We start from the raw sequence: 24,206 nt of genomic DNA, 5'->3' as shown, positions 1-24,206 counted from the left end.
TGCCCACTTCCAGTTCACTGTCACTGGGAGCGCTCACAGCCGTCCTCACCCCGCGCGGAGCAGGACGTGCCTGTTTGCGCAGAGGTGCCCCCCACGCACCGTGTGTCCGTATTATCGGAGCTGGACACGCTGATCCTGGAGTTCCCACGGAAGAGCAGAAAGCAGGAGTAGCCAGGACAAGGGAGGGGGCAGCCCTACCAGATGTTAAAACAGCTAAAAACCTATAGAAAGTTGTTTTTAATATATTCTTTCCCCTTTTTTAGCACAGCTTTACTGAGGTGGAACAGACCCGAGGGAAGCTGCACGTAGTGCACACAGCGTGTGCAGCCCGATAAACCCCCCACGCCTGTGACCATCACCGGTGTCGAGATGGTGACCGTCACCACCCTCCCCCCCAGAAACCCCACCCTCCAGCCTCCCTGCGCCCCAGCCCGAAGCACCCCCGTTCGCTTTCTGCGTCTCTGGAGGCTGTAGAGATTAAACATTAATTTACAGTTACACGAAGAGACAGACGATGGAACACACTAGAAAGTCCAGAAATAGACACAGTAAATCATGGAAATTTATTTTATGATAAAGATGGCATTTCAGATCATTGGGGAACAGATGAATTACTCAGTAAAAAGTGTTGACAGTTGGGTAACCATCTGGGGAAAAAAATAAACCAGAGTTGGATATATGCCTCACAACCAAATCTGAAGCAGATCGGATTTCACATAAGAGAAGTGGAACCACAAATTACTGGAATAAACCTTGGGGCACTTTTTATAGCCTTGTGTTGGGGAAGGCTTTCCTAAGTTTGTTTCCAAACCCAGAAAAGATGGAGAAATGTAAAAGATTGCTAAATATAAAAATGAAATTTTCTGCCTGCCATAAAATAGCCATAAGGTTGAAAGACTGTGAAAAAAATTGAAATTCCTACTGGGGGTAAAAGGTTGGTTTCTTTTCTTTAAAAAATACTTCCTACGTTATCAATAAGAAAAGACCTAAAAGACCTACAACTCTGTAGAAAAAAGGTTAATTTCAGATGGTTTAGTGCAGATGGTCCCTAAACACGTGAGATGTTCAAGCTCCCTCAAAATACGAGAAATGCAGCTTAAAGATGCAACGAGAACGTGCTATTATTTAGTATCACGTCGACGAGGTCCAGCCGTCCTCCAGCACTGTGCCCGAGCCTGGCGGGTCAGGTTCCAGTACCTCCGGAGGCGCTGCCAGCAGCCTGCCAAGGGTGTGCGTGTGTCCTCGACCAGGGCGTCACGTGCGGGTCTGTAGCTCAGGCTGCGCACTCGCGTGGGTGTCACGGCCGGAGACGGCGAGAGCGCGGACCGGGTGGTGCGAGGTTCACGCCCGGCTGGGAGACGGATGCGGACGCAGGCCTGCGTGGGAAGGTGGCGCTCGGCGCACCGCGTGCCCGGGTCCCCGCTACCGTGTGGCGTCAGCCGAGGAGACCAGGCGCAGGCGCGTGGGGGGCTCTGGAGAGGCGGCACAAGCACCCAGCTGACCACGCTTGTGCTCCTGGGACGATTCTGACGGTGTTTGCCTTGTGGGAGGGCGGCCGGGCTTGCGCACATTTACGTTGCTCGTGTTCTCCAAGAGAGAATTACCGTGCAGGAGACTGAAATCAGGTAAATACTGGTCAGATAGATGCTGATCTTTGGTCCCACATTGTGTTTTATTTGAAACTTCTGAAACGGCACCGAGTTTTTAGGCGTTACTGTTCGGTTGGCCTTTTGTCCTCTGGATAGATGTACGGTAGCAGATTTCTTGTTTAGGAGGTCTGCTCTGCCACAGGGCCACGCTCAGGGGAAGGCCCAGTGGGTCTGGGTGTCGTGTCTGCGGGGGAGTGATATGAACAAGGCTCTTCTGTCCGCAGAGCTGTCTCACCCGCGTGCACGGGAATCCCCGGAGCCATCTAAGGGGTGACTCGCTGGGACTCTCCACCTTGCAAAGCAGAGGCAGAGAGGTTTGTTGTCTTGCCCCGGACCACGCAGCGAAAAAGACACTTTGTTCACCAGGTTTATTTCTTCAGTAAACGCTCCCTGGCCTCAGTTTCCAGGACGATTCCTTTTTCGGGCCCTGGGCTGGGACGAAGGTGGCCTCAGGGTGACGGGGCTCGGAGTGGCCTTCCACTTGAGGAGGTTTCGTTGTCCTCCGGAGCGGGAGTGTCTTCACCCTGACGCTGTTTAACGGGGTGAGGTGAGGGGAGCAGGGCAGGGGTGCCTAGCGCGGAGCAGATGCAGGTGCCGGCGGAGTTGAGAGCTCACGGTCGTGGACCCGCGTAGGGTTTCAGGACGTCAGGGTCGTGCTCTGTGCTGGGAGTGTTTCTCTGCTGAAAAGTAAGAAGTGCCCTAGGGAGGACTGTCGTGTGTGCCGGGCCCCCCCCCCCCCGAATCCAGAGCCCCTGCGTTCAGAATTCAGCGTACTTCTCTGGGGGTTCTGCTTGCCCCCGACGTCCAGCCCTGGCCCCTCCAGATGGAACACCCGTCACGGTCCCCACCGACGGGGGCTGCATCGCTTTCACATGTTTCTGAGACATTTCCTCACACATGTACTTGTGACTTGTTTTCTCTTGCCCCCTGAGAGATAAGGGATACAAGTCGGGAACTCAAGTGGTTGTGTGTCGGGCGGGGTGACCTGGCTTGCCCTGGTTCTAGAAGAGCAGAGGCTACTTTGTAGGTCTTTGGGTTTTGTTTTGAATTATATAACGGAAATCATGACACGGTTTATTCCTTTTTCTCTCTGACCAGAAAGCAGGTCAGTAAAGCTTTTTGACCAGCTAAGGGACTAGGACGATTACATGCCCCTTTGTGAGCCAGGACCGTGTGGAGGCCGCGCTCTGCGGCCCGTCAGGGGTGGCCGTGCCTCTCGGGTTCTGCCGTGAGCCCCCCAGACTTGCATGCTCTCCTCATCTTCTTCCAGATGAACGTGTCGCCCGCTTCCCTGGCCAATCTTTATGAAGAAGACTTCAAACAAGACATGGCAGCCTTGAAGGTAGGTGGGTGATGAGCAGCTTGGACGGCGGAGTCAGTGGGGCTGACGCCCCCCACCCCCGCCGCGTGGAGCTGGGGAAACCGCGTCTCTCCTCTGCTTTCTTACAGGTTCTCCCACCCACCGTGTACCTGAGGGTAACTGAAAACATTCCTCAGATAATTGCTTTTATCGAGAGAATCATTGCTAACGGGCACGCTTACTCCACCGCGAAAGGTAGCGGTTATGTTATTAACCTGATCGCTGGGTGAGACCCGTAGGAGTTTGACGGGCGGGCTGCATATCTGGGTGGCCGAACGTCTTACTTGGTAGGATTCTTACGGCAAAAATGTGAGATTTTCTATGATTGTGTCTCTTTGTGAAGCTGTTGAATCAGTTCTCTTTCAAAATACCTTGCGCTGTCAGAGGCGAGATGAGCATCCGAGAGTCGGTCTCGAAGCGGCAAACGTGGCCAGGTGCCAGCAGCCGCGGGGTCCAGGTGGGGGTACAGTTTTCACTGGAGCCTTTTTTCAACTTTGTTTATAATTTTTCACAACACAGTTGGGGACTGTGGCGGTCGCTCTGAAGACCCACTCCCTTGTTAAGGACTGGTCCTCCCTCCGCGTAGGGGAGGGTCGTTTTTGATGGGCCAGTGGCAGAAATGGCAGATCTCCCGACACTGCCACTCGCATCTGTGCGTAAAGGGCCTCGCCCTACGTAACTCCAGCGTCATCACCAGCCCCAGGCGCTGCACCGAGCCCTCCCGCATCCCGTGGCCTCTGCACAGGGCTGTGTCCCCTGTTCCGTCTAAGACACACCCACAGTGTTCCCTCCACGAAGCTGAAGACACTGACTGGGTCCCTTGCACAGAACACCCCGTCTTCAGGTGCTTTGCCTGATCCTCTTGGAGACAAAACCTGAATATAGCAAATACGTGAAGGAAAAAGCGCAAGTCCTCGTGTGCACAGGCTGCACGCGGCTCCAGGCAGGGTCCCTGGGCCTCTCAAGCTCTCGGGCGGGACCACGAAGGAAAGGTGCTCCCTGTCTGGTTATCCCCGTACACCGCATCGAGGGTCACACTTCTTCCTTTGTCCTCTACTCACAACGAGCATGGCAGCACCTGCAGAGCCCCGACCCGGGCTGGGCACTCTGGGCATTATTCACGAGGTCAGAGGCTTTTCTGGTCCAAGAACCGACACGTTGTGCAGATAAGGCAGCACGGGATGGGCTGCCCAGTGGGATGGTGCCAGTATCAGAGCTGAGGAAGCTCACCGTCAGCCCCGGGGGTGGAGAAGCTTCCTGGGAGGGAGGAGGCTTTGGCCAGGGCTTTGGGGATGGGCAGGATCTGGGAGGCACGGCTGGGGAGAAGGTGGTGCAGCTGAAAAAAGGCAGGATCCCAGAGGCAGCAAAACGCCAGGGTGCAGCCTTGCCCTGGGGCCCCAGACAAAAGCAGCAGCTCCTAAACCAGTTAAACTGGACCCAGAGGAAGGGCCAGACAAAGCACCCCAAGACGGGCATTCTGTATGACAGGGGACCCGGTCGGTGTCTTCAGCTGTGGAGAGAACACAGTGGGTGTGTCTTAGACGGAAGAGGGGACACAGCCCCGTGCAGAGGCCGCGGGATGCGGGAGGGCTCGGTGCAGCGCCTGGGGCTGGTGATGGCGCTGGGGTTACGTAGGGCGAGGCCCTTTATGCACAGCTGCACGTCTGCTCCAGAAGATACAGGAGGCATCTCCGTGCGGTCCTGGAACCGGAGGGGGAGGAGTGACCAGACCTGAGACCTGTGTCCTGAGGCACCAGGGGTTCACCCAGGCGTGGCACAGGATAAATGCTGCGTGTCGTCCTGTTTTGTTTTGGTTTTTTAATTTATTTTTATTTTTGGCTGCGTTGGGTCTTCGTTGCAGTGCACGGGCTTCTCATCGCGGTGGCTTCTCTTGTTGCGGAGCACGGGCTCTAGGCGCATGGGCTTCAGTAGTTGTGGCTCGCAGGCTCAGTAGTTGTGGCACACGGGTTCAGTAGTTGTGGCTTGAGGGCTCTAGAGCGCAGGCTCAGTAGTTGTGGCGCACGGGCTTAGTTGCTCCACGGCACGTGGGATCTTCCCGGACCAGGGCTCGAACCCGTGTCCCCTGCGTTGGCAGGCGGACTCTTAACCGCTGCGCCGCCAGGGAAGCCCTGGTTGTACATTTTTAATAATGGTGACACAAACATAATTCATTTAAAATAAATGTATTAACTTGAACTCCAGTAATTTGGACTTTGTGGCAGTTCCACAAAAGCTTGACTCTAATTTGAGCTTTGAACTATTTGTGAAGAAAAAATTTGTTCAGCAAATGGGTGAAGTAAGCCCAGGTTCGGGAAAATGTGTCCTCTATCAAGGGAGCAGTTTCTCCATCAAAACATTTTCAAAGTGCTGTCCGCATTCTGACTTAGTAGAAAGCAGTTCCCACAGTATTTGTTTCGCTGCTGTACCCCAGCATGTAGGTCGGGCTCAGTAATAAACTGCGTGTGGAGGAAGGACCCCGTGGGGGACTGGCAGAGCCCAGTCACCGGGGGCTGTTTCCCCACTGTTCTGCCAATTGCCCCCCTGCGGCGCTGGCACCTGCCCTGTCCCCGCCAGCTGGGCTGGAGAGTGACCGGGGACATGGGTCTCTGACAGTCAAAGCTCCCTGGATCTTGTGTTTGTTTTGTTTGTTTTGGCCGCTCCGTGAGGCAGGCGGGATCTTAGTTCCCCGACCAGGGATTGAACCTGGGCCCCCTGCAGTGGAAGCGCGGAGTCTTAACCACTGGACCGCCAGGGAAGTCCCGTAAAAGCTTCCTGGATCTTAAAGCAACCTGTCTTCAAAGCCACTGTCCCTAAGAAGGATAGTGCAGATACAGATTAGTAACTGTCAGTACAAAGAATGTGAAGATTAAAAACCAGAAGTTTGCGAAGGTTAAAAATCGCACCCGAGGGGGCTTCCCTGGTGGCACAGTGGTTGAGAATCTGCCTGCCAATGCAGGGGACACGGGTTCGAGCCCTGGTCTGGGAAGATCCCACATGCCGTGGAGCGACTAGGCCCGTGAGCCACAATTACTGAGCCTGCGCGTCTGGAGCCTGTGCTCCGCAACAGGAGAGGCTGCAATAGTGAGAGGCCCGCGCACCACGATGAAGAGTGGCCCCCACTTGCCGCAACTAGAGAAAGCCCTCCCACAGAAACGAAGACCCAACACAGCCAAAAATAAATAAATAAATCATTAAATGTTAAAATGATAATATTAAAAAAAAAAGTTATGTGAATGGAATCATACAGTCTTTAGCCTTAAAAAAAAAAAAAAAAAATCGCACCCGACCTTGGGCCCTTGCGCTGATCGCGGCGTGCAGGTGGCCGGTCAGGAGTGCGATCCAGTGGCCGCGGCGTCAGCCTTCCTGAGCGCCGGCTCCTTCGGGGCGGGACTCTTCCCGCCAGGGCTGCGGCTCTGCCGCCGCCTTCCCTGCTCCGCCTCTTCCCGAGGGGGGGCGAGCAGGGCTCCCGGGCTCTGCAGGGTCCCCGTGGGAGGGTCGTCCAGCACCCGCAGCCCGCGTGCACCTCGGTGAAAGGACCCCACGGCGGCGGGGATGCCTTCGTGTGGGGTGCCTGTTCTGAGTGGCAGGGTGGTCTTAGGGTATCTGGGTTGAAAAAGGCTTGCTTTATTGATGGGTCTGTAACCCAGGGCCCAGAGCTGAAGGCAGGCCAGTGGTAAACTCACTTGCCTTCTTTCTTGTTGAAAAGAACTGGCTCAACATCTTACAGAGAACTTACATTTGTGTTTTCCCTTCCACAACCGGACGTTCATGATGTGTGCAAACGCATGCTTTTACAATACAGTGTTGTTGTTAATTCTGGTTTAAACATACGGTGAAAGGCGCCACCTGAAGGCTGATGCCGTATCCTGGGTTCAGGTTCTAATTGTCATTAGCTGTGAGGCGTGTGTAGATGCGGGTGTTGATGACAGAAACGAGCTTCACGGTCACCTTTATGAAACAGGCAACGTCTACTTCGACCTGCAGTCAAGAGGAGACAGATACGGCAAGCTGGTCGGCGTGGCCCCTGCCCCCGTGGGAGAGACAGGTGGGTCCAGCCTCTCCCTCCCGTGGGGTTCTGGGGACAAAGCCCAGACCCTCCCGTGCTCGAGGGGGGCGAGGACGCCTGCTCTCTCAGACGTGGTGATGTTGCCGGACGTCGATCACACCCGAGTTTTTGATTTAGTTGGGTTTTTCGGAATAGAGAGACCACGCAGAGTAGAAAGTTCCCGCAGCACGTGACACGCGGCCTCCCATTCCTCCCTGGGGTGCTCTGCACGTGCACGTGCCATCTGTGGTGTCATGTCTTAACGCTCTTGTCCAACTGGCTGCTGTCACATGTTAAATCCCCGTAGGTGTTTTATCATACATAAATTCCCACGTAAACTTCCCCGTGTCGTTAAGTTCCCATACGTATTTTAGCATGTATGACATTCCCGCTGTATTCGAATCTATTCCTATACCCTCTTCTGCAAAGTCGTTTTTATGGAGAAGAAATAATAAGTATATAGAACTATATGAAAAATAATTGGGAGATTGGGATTGACGTAAACATCATTTTAAAGGATACTATTGATATTTAACAGAATCAAACAAAAAATGAGCAAAAACCCAAAAGACAAGTTGTCTGAGTTGTCTCTGTCTGTAGGCGTAACCCTCCCGCCCTATGAACCGTGTCATTTCAGTCTAATTACAGAGGGTGTGTTGAGTTGACTCCTCAGAACAGTTCTTCTTACGTGTGCTCGGTCGTTGTTATCCTGCTCCCGTCCTGGACCACCCACGCCTGCGAGGTGTGGCCCCGGCCTTAGGGAAGCAGAGGAGGAACTTCTGATACCTACACATTCTAGCATCAGCAGCCCTTTAAAAAAAAAAAATAGACTTTATTTTTTCGAGCAGTTTTAGGTTCACCGCAGAATTGCGTGGCAGGTGCAGAGAGTTCCATACGCCCGCTGCCCCGCTGTACCAGCGTCCCCACCAGAGTGGGACGTGTTAGAACTGGTGGACCTGCTCTGACACGCCAGCCTCACCCCGAGTCCATAGTCTACATCAGGGTCACTCTTGGTGTCTCTGTGGGTTTAGACGGATGTGTAATGACAGGTGTCCGTCATTATAGTATCGCGCAGAGAGTTTCTCTGCCCTAAAGATCTTCTGTGCTCTGCCTGTTCATCCCCCCTCCCGCCCCAGCCTCTGTCAACCACTGATCTTTTTACTGTCCCCATTGTTTTGCCTTTTCCAGAATGTCACAGAGTGGGAATCATACAGTCTAGCCTTTTCAGACTGGCTTCTTTCACTTAGTAATACGCATGTAAGATTCCTCCTTTTTTTCATTTTTTTTAAAGATTTTTTTTTTTGATGTGGACCACGTTTAAAGTCTTTATTGAATTTGTTACAATATTGCTTCTGTTTTATGTTTTGGTTTTTTGGCTGCGAGGTAGGTGGGATCTTAGCTCCCTGACCAGGGATCGAACCCGCACCCCCTGCACCGGAAGGTGAAGTCTTAACCACTGGGCCGCCAGGGAAGTCCCCCCTCCATGTTTTTTCATGGCTCAAAAGCTCACTTCTTATCAGCATTGAGTAACACTCCATTGTCTGGATGGACCACAGTTTGTTTATCCATCACCCACTGAAGGGCATCTTGGTGGCCTCCCAGCTCTGGAACGTAAAGAGAGCCCCGTACCGGCTTGTCCTATGGCCCTGAACCCTCCTCTTCCGAGTTCTCTTGCTTTCTGAATGCGATTGATACAATACTCTGGTATTTCCCTTTTTGCTCTGTGTGATTATCACCTCTCTTTGAAAACCGTCACTCTGAAACTCAGCTACTGACACAGACGGAATGAGGGAGAATGAGAGCGCGTGCGGAGGAGGCCCCTCAGGGCAGCACGTGCTTGCAACCCCGCGCGCAGCGCTCAGGTTACTGAAGCGGGCCGCACTGCGGGGGACCGCGTGCTTCTGTCATGTTATAGAGAAGAGTATCTGGTAGCTGTCTAGCTTTCACGTGGCAAAGAGAAAAACACGTGCACGAGAAACGTGAGGTTACTTCTCAGAGGAACGGACTCGGGGACATGCGTCCACCTGTTTGGGGCTGACTGTGTTGGTTCGTTCTGGATTCCCTCCCGCTGATTAACCGTCTGTCACTGGCAGGTCACTCTGACAAGCGGCATGCCAGCGACTTCGCACTGTGGAAGGCGGCGAAGCCCCGGGAGCCGTCCTGGGCCTCGCCGTGGGGAGCCGGGAGGCCTGGCTGGCATACCGAGTGTTCCACCATCGCCAGGTAAGCTGTTCCCGGAGTCGTCTGTGCTGCGATGCGCACACTCGGCCAGCAGAGGGTGCAGGCGGGGCAGGCTTGGTCCTAGTGCCGGCAACGCAGGTGGTTTGGAAAGGAAGCTTAGCGCCCGGGGGGACCGGCCGTGGGAAGGGAAACAGCAAAACCAGAACACGTTTATCTCCCCAACATCAGCGCTTGTTCTCTTTAGTAGACGAGCCCGCTTTGCAGTTAGTTCTTGACTGCCCATCGCACGCAGGCCAGCTCCGGGGGTGCCTGCATCTCTTCCGCGGTAGGTTCAGGAAGGCGGCCAGGGACCTGGGCGAGGGGCTGGACCCCCATCCTCGGCCCCAGAGCTGGTCCTGGACCAGGCGCCTCGAGCGTGACCCCCAGCGTCCCCTTCCGTCTGCCCTTTCTGCCAGTTCTGTCTCGGGCAGCACCACAACCGGGACGTGTCTGTCTTGGGAACCCCTGTAAACACAATGCTTCTCTGGTCCCCATTCTCCTCCAGGGACCCTCTTTTTTGTCTCTTCTCTCACTGTCCACGCATCCCCACTGTTGTCTGACGGGCGTCCCCACCCACTCTGGTCTCCTGAGGTCACGGTGACCGTCAGCCCGGTCTGTGACGGGCCGCTGACACCCCTGCTCGCTCCCTGGCTTCTGTGGAACAACGTTCTTCTGGTTTTGGCGTCTCTGCTGGGGCCTCATCCACCTTCTTTTTGTGGACCTGCCCTGTGGACCGTCCCTCGGGCATTGGCGCTCCCTTGGCTCTGCCCGTGTGTGTTTGTGTGTGTGTGTGTGTGTGTGTGTGTGTGCAGGTGTGTGTGCGTGTGTCTGCATGTGTGCTCGCAGGTACCGAAGGCCGCATCCCGCCTGGGCTCTCCACTTCCAGCCTGCCTCGGGGGTTCCCACCATGGTTCCCCGAGCCCTGCACGTTAACTCATGGATTTTGATACATTTGATGTGTTGCAGATATTTATTATAATCAGGTTTTTTTAAAATTAATTAATTTTTGGCTGCACTGGGCCTTTGTTGCCGCATGTGGGCTTTCTCTAGTTGCAGCGAGCGCGGGCTACTCATTGCGGTGGCTTCTCTTGTTGCAGAGCACAGGCTCTAGGCGCATGGGCTGCAGTAGTTGTGGCTCATGGGCTCTAGAGCGCAGGCTCAGTAGTTGTGGTGCATGGGCTTAGTTGCTCCACGGCACGTGGGCTCTTCCTGGACCAGGGCTCGAACCCATATCCCCTGCACTGGCAGGTGGATTCTTAACCACTGTGCCACCAGGGAAGCCCCTGTAATCAGTTTTTAAAATTAGAAACAAAGTATGATTAAGGTGAACATTGCAAACTACTAGCCACACCCCAAATTTTAAGATCAGCAAACCCAGTCGTCCTCCTGTCGGCTGTTGCACGTAGCAGCTTCCTGGCTGGGCGTGAACGTTACCTAGGAGCAGGCTGCCCTGTGCCTCGACCCCACGCTGGTTCCGTCTCTGGTGCAGGCTCGCCCCACTCTCCGGGGGAAGCCTCACCCTCCGCCCCCGGCCTGTGCCAGCGTGTCCATCCCAGTGAAGACCCAGAAGGGGTCCTACCTCCACCACCCCTCGCCGCGCGCTCCTCCCCTGCTGCCCTCGCCTGTGGTGATGTCTGTATGACTTACCGGGAAACACACCTGAAACTCCTGAGATGTCACACCCTGTTGTCAGTGTGAAACGGGGTCCAACTTTTCGTTAAAAAACCATCAACTGGGGACTTCCCTGGCGGTCCGGTGGCTAAGACTTCGCGCTCCCAGTGCAGGGGGCACGGGTTCCATCCCTGGTCGGGGAGCTAGATCCCACATGCATGCCGCAACTGAGAAGTCAGCGTGCCACAACCAAGAGTTCACGTGCTGCAACTAAGAGTTCACGTGTTGCAACTAAGAGTCAGAATGCTGCAACTAAGAAGTGGGTACGCTGCAACGAAGATCCCGCGTGCCGCAACTAAGATCCAGCATAGCCAAAGTAAATAAATAAATAAATGTTAAAAACAAACAGACATGTCCAGCTCTCAGCCCTACTGTAAACACGTAAAAGTATTTACAAATACTTGTTGATTTAACAGTGGTGTGGGATATACATCGTGTTGTAAAAAGATCTTTATCTTTTAGATTCAAATAATTTCTCTAAAGCAGAAAACATTTAGTAAATTTCAAATGTAATGTTACCATTAAATGTTTTATTTTTGTTGAAATCTAAATAATGAAAATGGACTTCTATTCCTTTTCAGCTTTCTCTTATTTTAAAATAGGTGTGACGTACAGACAAGACTAGAGACTAATATAGCGAACACTGCAGACCCACAGTTTAGCTGTTAAGTCTTAACTTCGTCATATTTGCTTCAGATCTTTGTAAAAATGGGTCACTCGTTACAAATGCAAGTGTGGCCCCTCATACGCTCCTCCCCAGTCCTGGTCCCTCCCATCTCACGCTCGCCCTCATAGCGTTTGAATGTCAAGGACTCTTATTAGAGATTCTCTAGAACCCACTGCCAAGGATGTACGGTGCTGGACGACCTGCTCGCCCACTCAGCTCAGGTGTGACCAGTGCATGCGTGGTTCTTCCAGAGCTGGGCCAGTGGGAGGAGAGTTGGCCTTCAGCAGGAAGGACCTCAGTGAGGCTGTGGCATCTTTGAAAACATCTATTTTTAACCATTTTTAGAAAACTCACCGGTGTCTGCACCCCCGGGGGGCCGACGGGCCCGCCTTGCGCCCCCTTTCCGTTGTGCGAGCTTTTGCATTTTTCATTGATCTCTGCATTTTTAACGTCCTCTGAAGCAGCTGCTGGTCAGCCTGGACCACTGGTGCTGGTACCGGTTGTTTTGCAGGTGCTCTGGTGACAGAGCTGTACACACTGAGTGTCCCCGGCAGGCCTGAGAGGTGCAGCGTGCAGTTCTGTGGACTGAGGTTTTTCGGGACCGAGCAGCCTTATAGCTGAAATGCCGCCAGCTGAAATGTGTCACTTTGAATTCTGTTACTTTGTTATGCATGTATGGCTGCTGAATGGCTCATTTTTCAAAAGCCAAATTAAAAATCTCTTGATCTTATAGTTCTTTTTTTGTTATAGTTGAACAACCACTAAGGTCTGCCTATTGAAAGTAAGAAAAAGTAATTTTGAAGTTTTTAAAAACCACATGTTGTATCCAGAGCAAAGAAAATGAAGTCTCTTTCCCAGGAGGAAAAGCTATGAATTAGAGATTTTATGAAGTAAACACAAATGTCAGGTTCCGTTTGCATCAGGTGAATTATCATGCACTTGGAATTGGGCTCCATTCGGTGTGTGCGTGGCCAAGGGCTGGAAGGAGTAAATACGGGAGGTGGTTTGGAGACCGTGTCATTGGATTGAGTTAACTCCCTGCTCTGCGCTGTGTCTTGCAGTTTGGTGTTTGGAAGTCGGCTGGACATACACTCGGGTGGCATAGATTTAGCGTTTCCTCACCACGAGAACGAAATCGCACAGTGCGAGGTCTTTCACCAGTGCCAGCAGTGGGGGAATTATTTCCTACATTCTGGTGAGTGATGACTTCAGATTAATTTGTTCCATTTCAATTCTCTCGACTGTGTCTGTGAAACAGCTACCTTTGGAAACACCTGCATCAGCTAATAGGTCAAGAAACAGAGTTGTCCCTTAAATTGTCTTTGACTTGTTGTTGGTTGGACGTGAACCTCCTTGGATTGGAATACCGAATATGCCTTTTGGAACTGAAGCGTGAGCTGACAACAGTTCGGAAAATGTTACGCAGTGCTGTTCTGTCGGAGTTTGTTTGGAAGGAAACTACGAAGAGGGAATTTCAAATAGCATGATGTCGTAATGATTATGAATACGCCATTCTTGAGCTGTGACATCGGCACCGTGAATATCTGTCATTCTCTGAAAGCGCTGCCTTCCGTTTCCCTGTTCAAAAATCCTCGTGATTCACACCAGTCGTCTGCTCTAAGAAGTGGATACGAAGTTGTGAGACCAGCGGCGTCTTGAGCGAAGCAATTTTGGAATTTCCTGTGACGCCTGGGGAGATTCACGTGTCCAAGATTGTGACAAAGGTCGTGGAGCCACCGTGAACTGGCTTTGTTACCTTTCTGGAGCGGGCAGTGAAGGTATTTGAGGGGAAGAAAGAGAAAAGGCTTTGGTAGTGATGGGGTTGGGAGATGCAAACACGGTCAACATCTAAAGCTCAGGAAGCCAACGAGAACCATTTCTTTAAGTCCTTAGATTAAGGAAACCAGGTTTTGCCAGTGAGGTGGTATTAAACGCAGACACACTCCAGTTTTGTCATATGCAGTAGCTGCTTCAGGTCTGCGGCGAGGGTCCACTTGGGTGACAGTGACCAGTGGGGCTGCCTTCCGCGCAGGCCCGCCCTGCAGCGTCTCTGCCACCCCGAGTCCACCACACCCTGTGTGCCCCGCCCGGAGCCCGGGGGCCAGCCTCGCGGCTCTATGTGCGACCCCGCATCTCGGTGCTGCCCTGAGGTCATCTGAAAGGGACAGGCTGAGTTGCCGTTCCCAGGGCAGGGGCCGAGGTCCGGTTTCCACCTCGTGTCCCTGCTTGGTGCCCGACAGGAGCCAGAACCTGCGTCCTTTGTGCCGGGCTGAGAGCCCGATGGCCCCGGCTCCGTTCCTCCGGCGCTTCGGCAGGGACCCCCGGACCCGTTTCCGGTCGGGGCTCACTCCCCTTCTCAGAAACTGCGTGGAACCAGGTCTCCCCCTTCAGCGGGAGGACTTGGGAGAGCAGAGAGCTCCGGGCCCATCCGGGGAGGGAGTCGCAGGTCCCAGGGATGGAGGTGTTCCCGTGCCCGGTCACAGGCTCGGGGACAGGCGATCCCGTGCTACCCGTCGGGACGCGAGGGCTGGTCCCCACAGGCCCTTCATCGGTGGCGCGCGTGAGGAGTTGGGGTTTGCCGTCAGCACCGGTGCCCCTCGGTGACTGGGTCTGCCTTCAGACGGGACCCGCAGCAGTGCCAGTGCTCACGGGGCTCTGTGTCCGCACACGGCAGGTCCTGCTGCTTTGGATGCGGCGTGGGGAAGGGTTTTGCTGTTAAGACCCACGATCTGTTAGGACGTTGGAATTTTCTTTGTCCCACTTTCACCCTGTCCCGGAGGAACAGCTGTGTCTCCTGACACCCTGGAGAATCGATGCGTTTTCCTGAAGTAAATGGATGGAAGTAGAGTTCAGCAGTCAGATGAGTTTCGTTTTCCAGATGTTGTCAGTTTTTTAAAACTTTAATTGTACTTGGTGTATATGGCAGGCTGCATAGGTTGACATATTCAAGGTTACGTAGCTTTTTGGAAGCCACATTGTAACCAGTTCTTGGAAGAGTTGGCTTGAAAAAAGGTGGTGCTTGAAGTTGTGTCAGAAAAAGTGGAAGAATCTTCTGTTGGGAAATCACAGCTCCCTTGGAAGTGAACCTCGTACAGATGTGGTCCAGGCTCAGATGGAGGAGTCCTGAGGGGGTTCGGGTCCCCCGTCTTTCACACACGGGGGTGAAACGATGCTGAGGCTGGGATATGTCTGGAAACGAGCTACAGAAACGCCCACAGCATTGCTCGGAGACCCGCACGCTTTGTGGAAGCAAAGATGTGTCCTCTCCTCGGGTGCTGAGTCAGGTCCCCTGTGTTGGTGAGTCACAGGAGAGGGAGGGGCCGTCCCCGCAGTGTGATGCCCTGGCCCAGGGTGGACGTGGGCCCCCCTTCCTGGCGGGCTGAGCGCGGGGCCGATCTGGGGGGCCTGTGTGGGCATCCACGCAGGGCCGTGCGACAGGTCAGGGCTCCCGGAGTCCAGGCGCCTTTGGAGACGCGCCCTCCTTCACCCTCCCTCTGGGGGTACAGAATGAGTGACTTTGTTTTTGTTTCAGGGCATTTGCACATGAAGGGCAAAGAAGAGAAAATGTCCAAATCACTGAAGAACTACGTCACAATTAAGGTAACGTGCTTGTCGTGTTTCCTGTGTGCCCACCAGTTTGCCGACGTGTCGCGGAGGCTGATGTGCATCGGGAGACCCCCATCTCCGGTTCCCCGTGTCCCCGGGGCCCTGACGGGCTTCTCCTGCTTCTGGGTTAAACGGCTCTTTCTTGTCTAACAGCGCGAGGCGGTGTTTCCTGTCCTGTCCCCTCCTGTGTCGGCTCCTGGGGGCCTCGGCCTCTTCCCCTCCCTGTTCCAAGACTCTGATTTTATTGATTTGGGCCCTCTCTCTCTCTCTCTCTCTCTCTTTTTTTTTTTGATGAGTCTAGCTAAAGGTTTATTGATTTTATCTTTTCAGAGAACCAGCTCTTAGTTTCATTGATCTTTCATATTTTTTTTCAGTCTTTATTTCATTTATTTCTGCTCTTACCTTTATGATTTCTCTCCTTCTATTAACTTTGGGTTTTGTTTGTTCTTTTTCTAGTGCCTTAAGGTGTAAAGTTAGGTTGTTTATTTGAGATTTTTCTTAAGTTTTTCTGAGGTTTTTCTTGTATTACTAAATACTTCCCTTTTAGGACTGCTTTTGCTGCATCCCACGTATATATGAGGTTATTTTAGTGGATGATCTCAGTTTGAACACATGCTAACAAGCTTGCATTTTTACCCACCTCCCACGTTTAATGTTTTTTACATCATGTTTCACATCTTTTTGTTTTGTGTATCACTTTACTTATTGTGGATAGAGATGATTTTTAGTATTTTTGTTTTTTAACCTTCCCACTAGCTTTATAAGTGGTCACTCTGTCTTTACTGAATGTTTGCCTTTACCAATGAGATTTTTCCTTTCATAATTTTCATATTTCTAGTTGTGGACTTTTCTTTTCCTCTTAGAGAAGTCCCTTTAACATGTCGTGTAATGTTGGTTTAGGGGTTCTGTTGCTTGTCTGTAAGATTCTTTCTCTCTTCTTCAGATCTGAAAGATAGCCTTGCTGGGTAGAGTATTCTTGGTTGTAGGTTTTTTCCTTGCATCACTTTGAGTATATCATGTTGCTCCTTTATGGCGTGCAGAAAAGTCAGCTGACAGTCTTATGAGAGTTCCCCTGTGAGAAACTAGTTGTTTTTCCCTTGCTTTTAAGATTTTCTCTTTGTTTTTAATTTTTCCATTTTAATTACAGTGTGTCTTGCTGTGGATCTCTTTGGGTTCATCTCGTTTGGGCCTCTCTGTGCTTCCTGGGCTTGGATGTCTATTTCCTTTTGCAGGCTAGGCAGATTTCCAGCTTAGCTGGAAATACAAGCTCTCTGCCCCTTTCTCTCTCTCTTCTTCTGGGGCCCCTACAATGCGAACATTAGTGCGCGTGGTGTTGTCCCAGGTGTCTCTTAAACTACTGAGTCTTTTGCATGAGTCATATGGAGTTAACTCATCTGAATGGCTGAATCATCTATTGTAAGGGCGCACCTTAATTAATTTAAACCATCCCCTATTGATGGCCATTTAAATTATATTTTTCATGGCCGTATTAAACTACATCTGCTTGGGTACATGCATTTAAAATTTTCATAGATATTACAAAGTCTGCATTACTTTCCTGACCACGTAGTGAGTGGCCCATGGGGGGTGCTACTCCAGGACTGAGTTGCTTCCCTGCTGTTGGACTTTGTAGGAGACCAAAGTCTTCGCCAGCCTCACATTCCAGCCCCTAGCAACTACTGGTCTGCTCTCCATTTCTTTCTTCCTTCCTTCCTCCCTCCTTCCTTCCCTTCATCCCTCCCTCCCTCCCTCCCTCTCTCTCTCTCTCTCTTTCTTTCCCGCACCGCATGGCTTGCAGGATCTTAGTTCCCTGACCAGGGATCAAACCAGGGCCCCGGCAGTGAGCGCAGAGTCCTAACCACTGGACCGCCAGGGAATTCCCTGCTCTCTGTTTCTGTGAGTTTGTTTTTTATTTTTAGATTCCACATATGGTTGAGATCATACAGTATTTGTCTTCCTCTGCTTTCCTTCACTGAGCCCAGTGTCCTCTAGGTTCATCCATGTTGTCACAAATGGCAGGATTTCCTTCTTTTGATGATTAATAGTCCGTAGTATGTATATGCACCTGTATGTGTGTGTGTGAGCGAGTGTCACATCTTCTTTACCCATTCATCTATCAGTGGACACTTAGGTTGTTTTCGTATCTTGGCTATTGTCAGTAATGCTGCATTGAACATAGGGGTGCAGATATGTCTACGAGATAGTGATTTTGTTTCCTTCAGATGTGTACCTAGAAGTGGAATTGCTGGATTGTATGGTAACTCTATTTTTGATTTTTTGAGGAACCTTCATACTGTTTTCCATGGTGGCTGTACCAGTTTACATTCCCACCAACCGTGCACAAGGGTTCCCTTTTCTCAATATTCTAATCAACACTTATTTCTTTTCTTTGATGGCAACCATTCTGACAGGTGTAGTGATATCTTATTGTGGTTTTGATTTGCATTTCCCTGATGATTAGTGATGTTGAGCATCTTTTCAGGTACCTACCTGTTGGCCATTTGTAGGTCTTCTTTGGAAAAATGTTTATTCAAGTCTTTTGCCCATTTTTGAATCTTTTTTTTTTTTTTTTGCTATTGAGTTGTGTGAGTTCTTTATATATTTTGGATATTTATCCCTTATGAGATAGATGGTCTGCAAATGTTTTCTCCCATTCTGTTGGCTGTCTTTTCATTTTGTTGACTGCTTCCTTTGCTGTGCAGAAGCTTTTTAGTTTGATATAGTCCTACCTTCTTTCTATATCATTATCAGGAAACGGTCCACAGACACAGAATGCCGTAGAAAGGTTAGATTCCAGATTTCCGTTGAACTCTCTGACTCCATAGGGACATCCCACAGTGGTGAAAATAAATACCCTTTAGTGTTGCTGGCGTTTGGAGAACTATTAACTTAGATTTCTAAACACACATTGAGGTTTATCTGAATGAGTCCACATTCTGAGTGGCAGGAAACTCCCCCCCTTTTTTGGGGGGTGGGGAATGCCCAAGTGGTGTGCGGGATCTTAGTTCCCCGACCAGGGATTGAACCCGTGCCCCCGGCGGTGGAAGCGCGGAGTCTTAACCACTGGACCGCCAGGGAAGTCCAGGAAAAACCCTTTAAAATAAAACCACCTGAAATCCTTTTTGGATGAAATAGAGAACATGGCTACCCCGAAAACGTAAAGTGCTAAAATGGAGATTTCTTTCAGAAAAACCGAAGACCTAGACAGACGTAAAATATCCATAATGTTAGTTTTTAAATTCTGTGACTAAATGCACGATTATGAGCAGAAAGTCAGGAGTGCAGGAGAGGTACCGACTCGGAGAGAGGAGCGCGTGGGGCTGGGGGCGGCATGTCGTGTGTCTGTCAGCGGTCAGGGCCCCGGGGCTGCGGGGAGGGTTTGCTGACGGTGGCCACGCTGCGGAGAGGCACAGCTTTTCTTCTGCCCAAACAGCTCCACAGCCACACATACCAAGCGTCTGGCAGTGATTTATAAAAAGCTAAACAGACAACAATTTACAAAGACAAATCCTCACCTAAGGCAAGCGTGTCCACTGGGAACAGGCCTCCTGCTACATTGTCAGAGACAGGAGAGGACTTGTAACAAGTTATGAAGCAGTTGAGTCCATGCTTTGGTGGGGAAGGAAACCTAAAGAAATAATTCAAAAAGGAGAGGGAAAAGTCAGAGGGTGGCTAAAGGCCCTCCGGGTACCCGGTGTTCACTCTCTGTCCCCGGTGTGACCCCACGCCAGCTGAGCTGCGTGTTTACTGGGGTCCCGCCGAGCACAGCCGGTTATCACGAGACCGTGGCAGGTCAGGGAAGCGCTGTCAGAGTGGCTGGAGTGACGGCTGACGGGACACAGAAGGACTTGCAGAGAAGGCACAGGATGCAGCCCTGGCCTTGGGTGTCTGGCGTGTGGTTCACTAAGCCTCGTCTTTCTGGCACCGTTACAGACACACTGCAGTTACGGCACATCCGCATCTTAGCATTCTGTAAGTGATGCTCTGTGCGCGACAGTGCTAGTTCTTTACCTGCCTGTGCTGTTCGTGGTGCAGCAACTACATCGCGGCGCAGGGGCTCGGTCTCCATGCTGCTGCTTGCAGATTTAAAGGGGAAGTGACGGGTGAGAACACGAGGGCACGTGACTGCGCAAACGCGGGAATTAACACGCACGCTGTGCGCTGCCCACTGCACAGGGCCTCAAGGTAGTTGGCTAGTTTGGGGAATTAAGGGGACGAAGAAATACTCCTTTTTCACACTCTGGGAAGGAGCACCAGGAGACAGACACGGATGTTGAAATACCGGGTCTCTTACTGATGAAGGTCGGGTGGGACGGGGCTCTTCACCTTTTTCCCTGTTGATCCTGTTGTTGGCCTGGCGAAATCTGTGGCCCCTTCCTTAGAACTTAACGTTTTTAAACACACAGAATGAAATCTGTAGGACTTTGACAGGTGTTGATTGTATTGAGATACAGGAATCCACGCCCTCCCTCACTTGAGTGAACGCACTAACAGAATCCAGCTGTGGGTCTGAGCCCCGCAGGTCACATCAGATGAGCGACAGCACAGGCTGCGTGGGGGGTGACGTGGCCACAGGCTCGGGGGGCGAACACCCCGCGACTGCCCGGGGGGCGGTCCAGATGTCCACACTGGTGGTTGGAGGAGCGCTGCGTGTGCCTGGGGGTTAGTGGCTCCCGTCTCTCCCGGCCCCGCCCCATGCAGGACTTCCTCAGCACGGCCTCCCCAGACGTCTTCCGGCTCTTCTGCCTGCGGAGCAGCTACAGGTCAGGTGAGCTGGCAGGGAGGCCTGGGTGCTCCTCACGTGCGGCCCCGGGGAGCCTCTGGGGGCCTCTGGGGACCCCGAAATCCGGGTGGGGTGCGCCCCGTGCCGTTGGGCTGTTGCCCTCGTGCCCTGAGGTTGGGTTTTGAATGGAAGCCTGAGGATGCTCCAGGGAGCACGGTCCCGGTGCTCGGCCAGGAGACCCCGGAGCCTGGCCCGAGGCCGCGGCTCTGCAGTGGGACTCGGGTGCCCAGCGCTCCGCGGGGCCCGGAGAGCCTGAGCCGCGGCACCTGCCCCCCGGCTTCGTGGGCTGGCCGTCCTGGCACAGGGCCTGAGCCGGGAGCCCTCAGCACGGCATCGCCCCTCCCCTGGGCCAGAGGGCGCGTCCCCTTCCAGCCCCGAAGGCGAGTCTGGGGACCCCGGCGCTCCCCGCTGGCTGGACCCCTGTCCAGAGACCTGGGGCTGCCTGGGCGCAGCCAGTGTCCCTAATCTGTCCCCGCACGCTCGCGGGCGGGGTGACGGCCGGGTCTCCTGTTCCTCCGGGAACACGGAGCCCGAGTCCTCGTGGCACCGGTCGGCTGGCCTCCCCAGAGGCGCTTCAGGCGCCTGGCGGGGCCCCCGCTTTCCAGAGCCGTCTGTCTGTCTGTACATCTGTCAACGGGAATGAGCCCTCGGCCACCCACGTGGGGAGGGGTGTCCATGTTTCCTCCCAGGGGGCCGGACGCCCGGCGTCAGGACAGAGCCTGGCGGTCTGCGGGCGCTCGCGGCTCCCGGGTGACCGGGCCCCCTCCCCGCAGCCGTGGACTACAGCGACGGCGCCATGCTCGAGGCCAGGCGTCTGCTCCGTGCCGTGGCCGCCTTCGTGGGGGACGCTCGGGCCTACATGAGGGGGCAGCTGGCGGGCGGCCCCGTCCAGGAGGACGTGCTGTGGGAGAGGTGGGTGCTGCTCAGGGCCGCCCGAGGGAGCGCTGTGGACACGGGGGTGGGGCTGGTGGGAGCCCCGGGCCCGCCAGGGGAGGGGCAGGGACCTGCCTTCGGGGAGGCCTGGACGGCCCACGGTCGCGACTGAGCGTCAGGAGCCTCGTGGATGGCGTGGTCGACGGAAGTGGGGCGGGTGGGCGGACGAGCGAGCTGCTGAAGGAAGGAGGGGGGACCCGGGTCGCAGTGACAGGGGTCGACGGGTGCGCCCGGAAGCCCAGCGTGTGCCCCCCCGCCCCCCGGGGGTCGGGGCCACAGGCCGGCCGTGCCTGCAGAGGTGGGAGCGCAGCAAGGGGCCCCGGGAAGTGAACCGAGTGGTGGCGCGGGCGGGAGGACGGAGCCCAGCCGGAGGCGGAGACACTGTTTCCACTTTTGCTGCTCGGTAAACGGCTCGACCTGGTCCTCTGTGTCTTACTGCATCCAAAAAAATGCGAGGAAGGTTTGAGATTGGCTTCAGAGATGGTGAGAAACTGGGAAGACGGACAGAGCCTCGGGGGATACCAGAGGGAGATGAGGGCAGGGTCATCGGGGGTCCCCGGAGGCTGGTGGTGGGCGGGGTCTGTGTGCCCCGCCGCCCAGGGATCCCCTGGAGGAGTAGAGGGCCCGGGGCTCCTTCGGGGCCGGCCGGGAGGAGGGCATCCACAGGAGGCAGGCAGGAGCTGCCTGTTGGTCACAGCGGAGCCCAGGCCGGAGCCCACGCCCTGGGGCCGGGCAGCTGGGCCTTGTGTGGCTGGGAGCCGTCAGTCCCTCGGCCACCCTCCCGACGGCGGGTGCCAGGGAAGGACCGGCAGTGCCGCTCACCGGCAGGCGTGCAGGGGAGAGTCTGCGCATCAGTCAGGAGAGGTCAGGTCACGCTGGGTGACAGACAGCGCTGGGTCGCAGGAGCCCAGGCAGCAAAGGTCTGTTTCTCCCCGTGGTCACTCGGGCCCAGGCTCGGGGGGAAGAGCTTGGGGGCTTTGCCCAACCCTTTCCTGTGCCTGGGAAGCAGGGCACCCGGAGGAGGTGGGGAAAGTCTGGGACGAGGGGCAGCAGGGAGTCAGTATGGTGGCGGAGCCTCGGAGGGGCCGGTGACTGACCGGCAGGCGGGCAGGACGGTGTGTGAGCGAGGGGTGGCTCGAAGGGGACCTGACGGTGCCGCTGGGGACGGGGCAGGGGGCAGGCGAGGAGGAGGTGACGGTGACCTCCGTTTCCTTGCCAGGGGCTGAGGGGGTCGAGCATCGCGGCAGCCGGCTCCTGAGGGGGTCTGACAGCAGAGGGAAGGAGCTGGAAGGGCTGCCCTGGGGGTGGGAGCTGAGCGGGGAGCCCGAGGGTGGAGCCCCCGGGGGGCGTCCGTCCTGGGGCCCGGCCAGCGCTGTGGCTCCTGCCACCCAGCCGGGTCCCTGGAGCGGCCCCGTCTGCTCACCTCCCCAAAGGCTGGGCCGCACCAAGGGGGCCGTGCAGGCGGCGTTGGCGGACGACTTCGACACGCCGGGGGCGGTGGACGCCGTCACGGACCTGGCTCACCACGGGAACAGACAGCTGAAGGCGGCCGCCGAGGTAACTCCTGGGACGTGGCCACAGTTTTGAGGACAGAGCAGACGCCGCCTCGCCAGCCCCTGGGGCCACCCAGCTCCCAGAGCCGGTGGCCTCTGGGCCACCCCTGAGTGTGGCCCCGTCCCGGCCGGGGTCAGTAGAGCTGTGGGCCGTGGGGAGGCCCGGCACGTGGACACAGGAGCTCAGTGGAGTCCGAGTTTGTCACAAAGACGTGAGATGGGGAAGGAAGCCGGGTGGGGACCCCGACTGCCCCCCAGCCCTGCCCGACCCTGGGCCCTGGCGCCAGGCTCCACTCGGACGCCCAGGACCCAGGGACGCCCCGAAGGCCACCTGCTGCCGCCGCCGCCCTGGGGCTCGGTGCCAGCACAGGCGCTCAGAGCACAGGCCCCAGCCGCGGGCGGGAGCGCCGGCTTCGCAGGGCTGCGTCCACGCCCGCGGGGGGCTGACCTGCCCGGGGTTGGTGCTCTTGCCTTTCAAGAGCCTTCTCTGGGTGACTTGTCGCAGGCTGCCGGTGGTCCCAGGAGCCCCGCCGTGTTCGGTGCCATCGTGTCCTACGTGGAGCAGTTCTTTGAGACGGTGGGGATTTCTCTGGCTGAGCGACAGGTACGCCCTTCTCCCTTCAGTCCTTGATCGTGGGACTTAATCTACATGCTACATGCTAACATGCTAATCTAATCTACACGCTAACACGGGAACAGCCGCTTCTTCCCTTCCGAAGCGCCGGTTGTAACGGTGACTAAAGGCCAGGCGTACCCCGCGCTTCAGATGCGTTACGTTCCTTAGAAGGGGAACGCACTCAGAGCTGGGGTTTACTCGCCGAAACGAGGCTCTGAGCAGGACGAGCGCGCGCCTCCGCTGCACGCTGAGCGGCGCGCCACGGGTTCCGTGCGCACGGCAGTCGGGCCGCAGGGAGCACGCTTCTCCGGCGCCGTCTGAGCCCCAGCCGTCGGGGATCCCCGGCCCCCCCCGCGGCGCCCCCCCCCCCCGGCCCCGTCACGCCCTCCTCAGCAGAGGCCCGGTCCAGGCCCGCCGGGCCTCCGGTCCCGTGTGTGTGGAGCGTCCCTTGGCCTTCCCGCCCTGACACCCCGGGCCCTCAGGGACTCAGCACACGTGACGCCATCCTCTGGGCCGTGACTGCCTGTCCCGGGCCCGGGGTGTGCACCGTGACCACGCCACAGAGACCCTCCCTCGCGCCAGTGTGGACTCGGGTCCGCCTCCGCTGGCGGCTGGGGGGCGGGGCGTGGAGCTGGCCGGTGCCGCACGCGGCCGCACCCCCTTGGCACGTCCTTGCTTCCTGCACTGAGGTTCCCAGCCCAGCAGGTACCTTGTGTTGCAGGCAGGCGTCGGCCTTTCTCCCAGGAGCCTGGCTGCGCTCGGCGGGGAGGGTCTGGGCACCAGGTGCCCGCTGCGCTTGCCCACAGCTGCTCCGGCCCTAGGCGGGCGGAGCCAGCCCCCGGGATCCTGGGTCCCCTCTCCGTATCGACTGTTACCCCCGACACCTCGACTCCGGTTCCCAGCAGTCCCGGGCCACCTCCCTCCCCTCTGGGCTCCCACCTCCCAACATCACTCACCCGCTGCCCTCCCCATGTGTACCTGTCTCCCCGCGGCCGCCGCCTCTCCCCTCACCCCCAGCAGGCTGTCCTCTGCACAGAAGCGTCCTTGCCTGACGCCCCAGGCCAGGGTCCCTCCTCCTCCAGGGGGCCCGCCTCGCTCTGCCT

The 24,206-nt window shown here is 55.3% G+C and overlaps 1 protein-coding gene across 4 annotated transcripts in view; it reads left to right on the top strand.

Moving 5' to 3' along the window:
* The window catches only part of CARS2 (cysteinyl-tRNA synthetase 2, mitochondrial), a 35,771-nt gene that overhangs the window by 10,052 nt on the left and 1,513 nt on the right, over nt 1-24,206 (top strand). Inside the window, exons 4-13 of one of the 4 annotated variants that reach the window (XM_036831218.1) lie at nt 2,920-2,991; nt 3,099-3,204; nt 6,971-7,054; nt 9,148-9,277; nt 12,674-12,807; nt 15,145-15,212; nt 19,920-19,986; nt 20,775-20,913; nt 22,368-22,491; nt 22,967-23,091. In XM_036831218.1, coding sequence (XP_036687113.1) covers nt 2,920-2,991; nt 3,099-3,204; nt 6,971-7,054; nt 9,148-9,277; nt 12,674-12,807; nt 15,145-15,212; nt 19,920-19,986; nt 20,775-20,913; nt 22,368-22,491; nt 22,967-23,091 — 1,049 coding nt within the window. The remainder of the gene's footprint in view (nt 1-2,919; nt 2,992-3,098; nt 3,205-6,970; nt 7,055-9,147; nt 9,278-12,673; nt 12,808-15,144; nt 15,213-19,919; nt 19,987-20,774; nt 20,914-22,367; nt 22,492-22,966; nt 23,092-24,206) is intronic. The other 3 variants (XM_036831219.1, XM_036831220.1, XM_036831222.1) reach the window with 3 other exon arrangements.

Source organism: Balaenoptera musculus, chromosome 18, assembly GCF_009873245.2.
Source record: "Balaenoptera musculus isolate JJ_BM4_2016_0621 chromosome 18, mBalMus1.pri.v3, whole genome shotgun sequence".
NCBI lineage: Eukaryota > Metazoa > Chordata > Mammalia > Artiodactyla > Balaenopteridae > Balaenoptera > Balaenoptera musculus.
The sequence above is the reverse complement of the archived record's forward strand: the minus strand, read 5'-3'. Positions and strand labels throughout refer to the sequence as shown.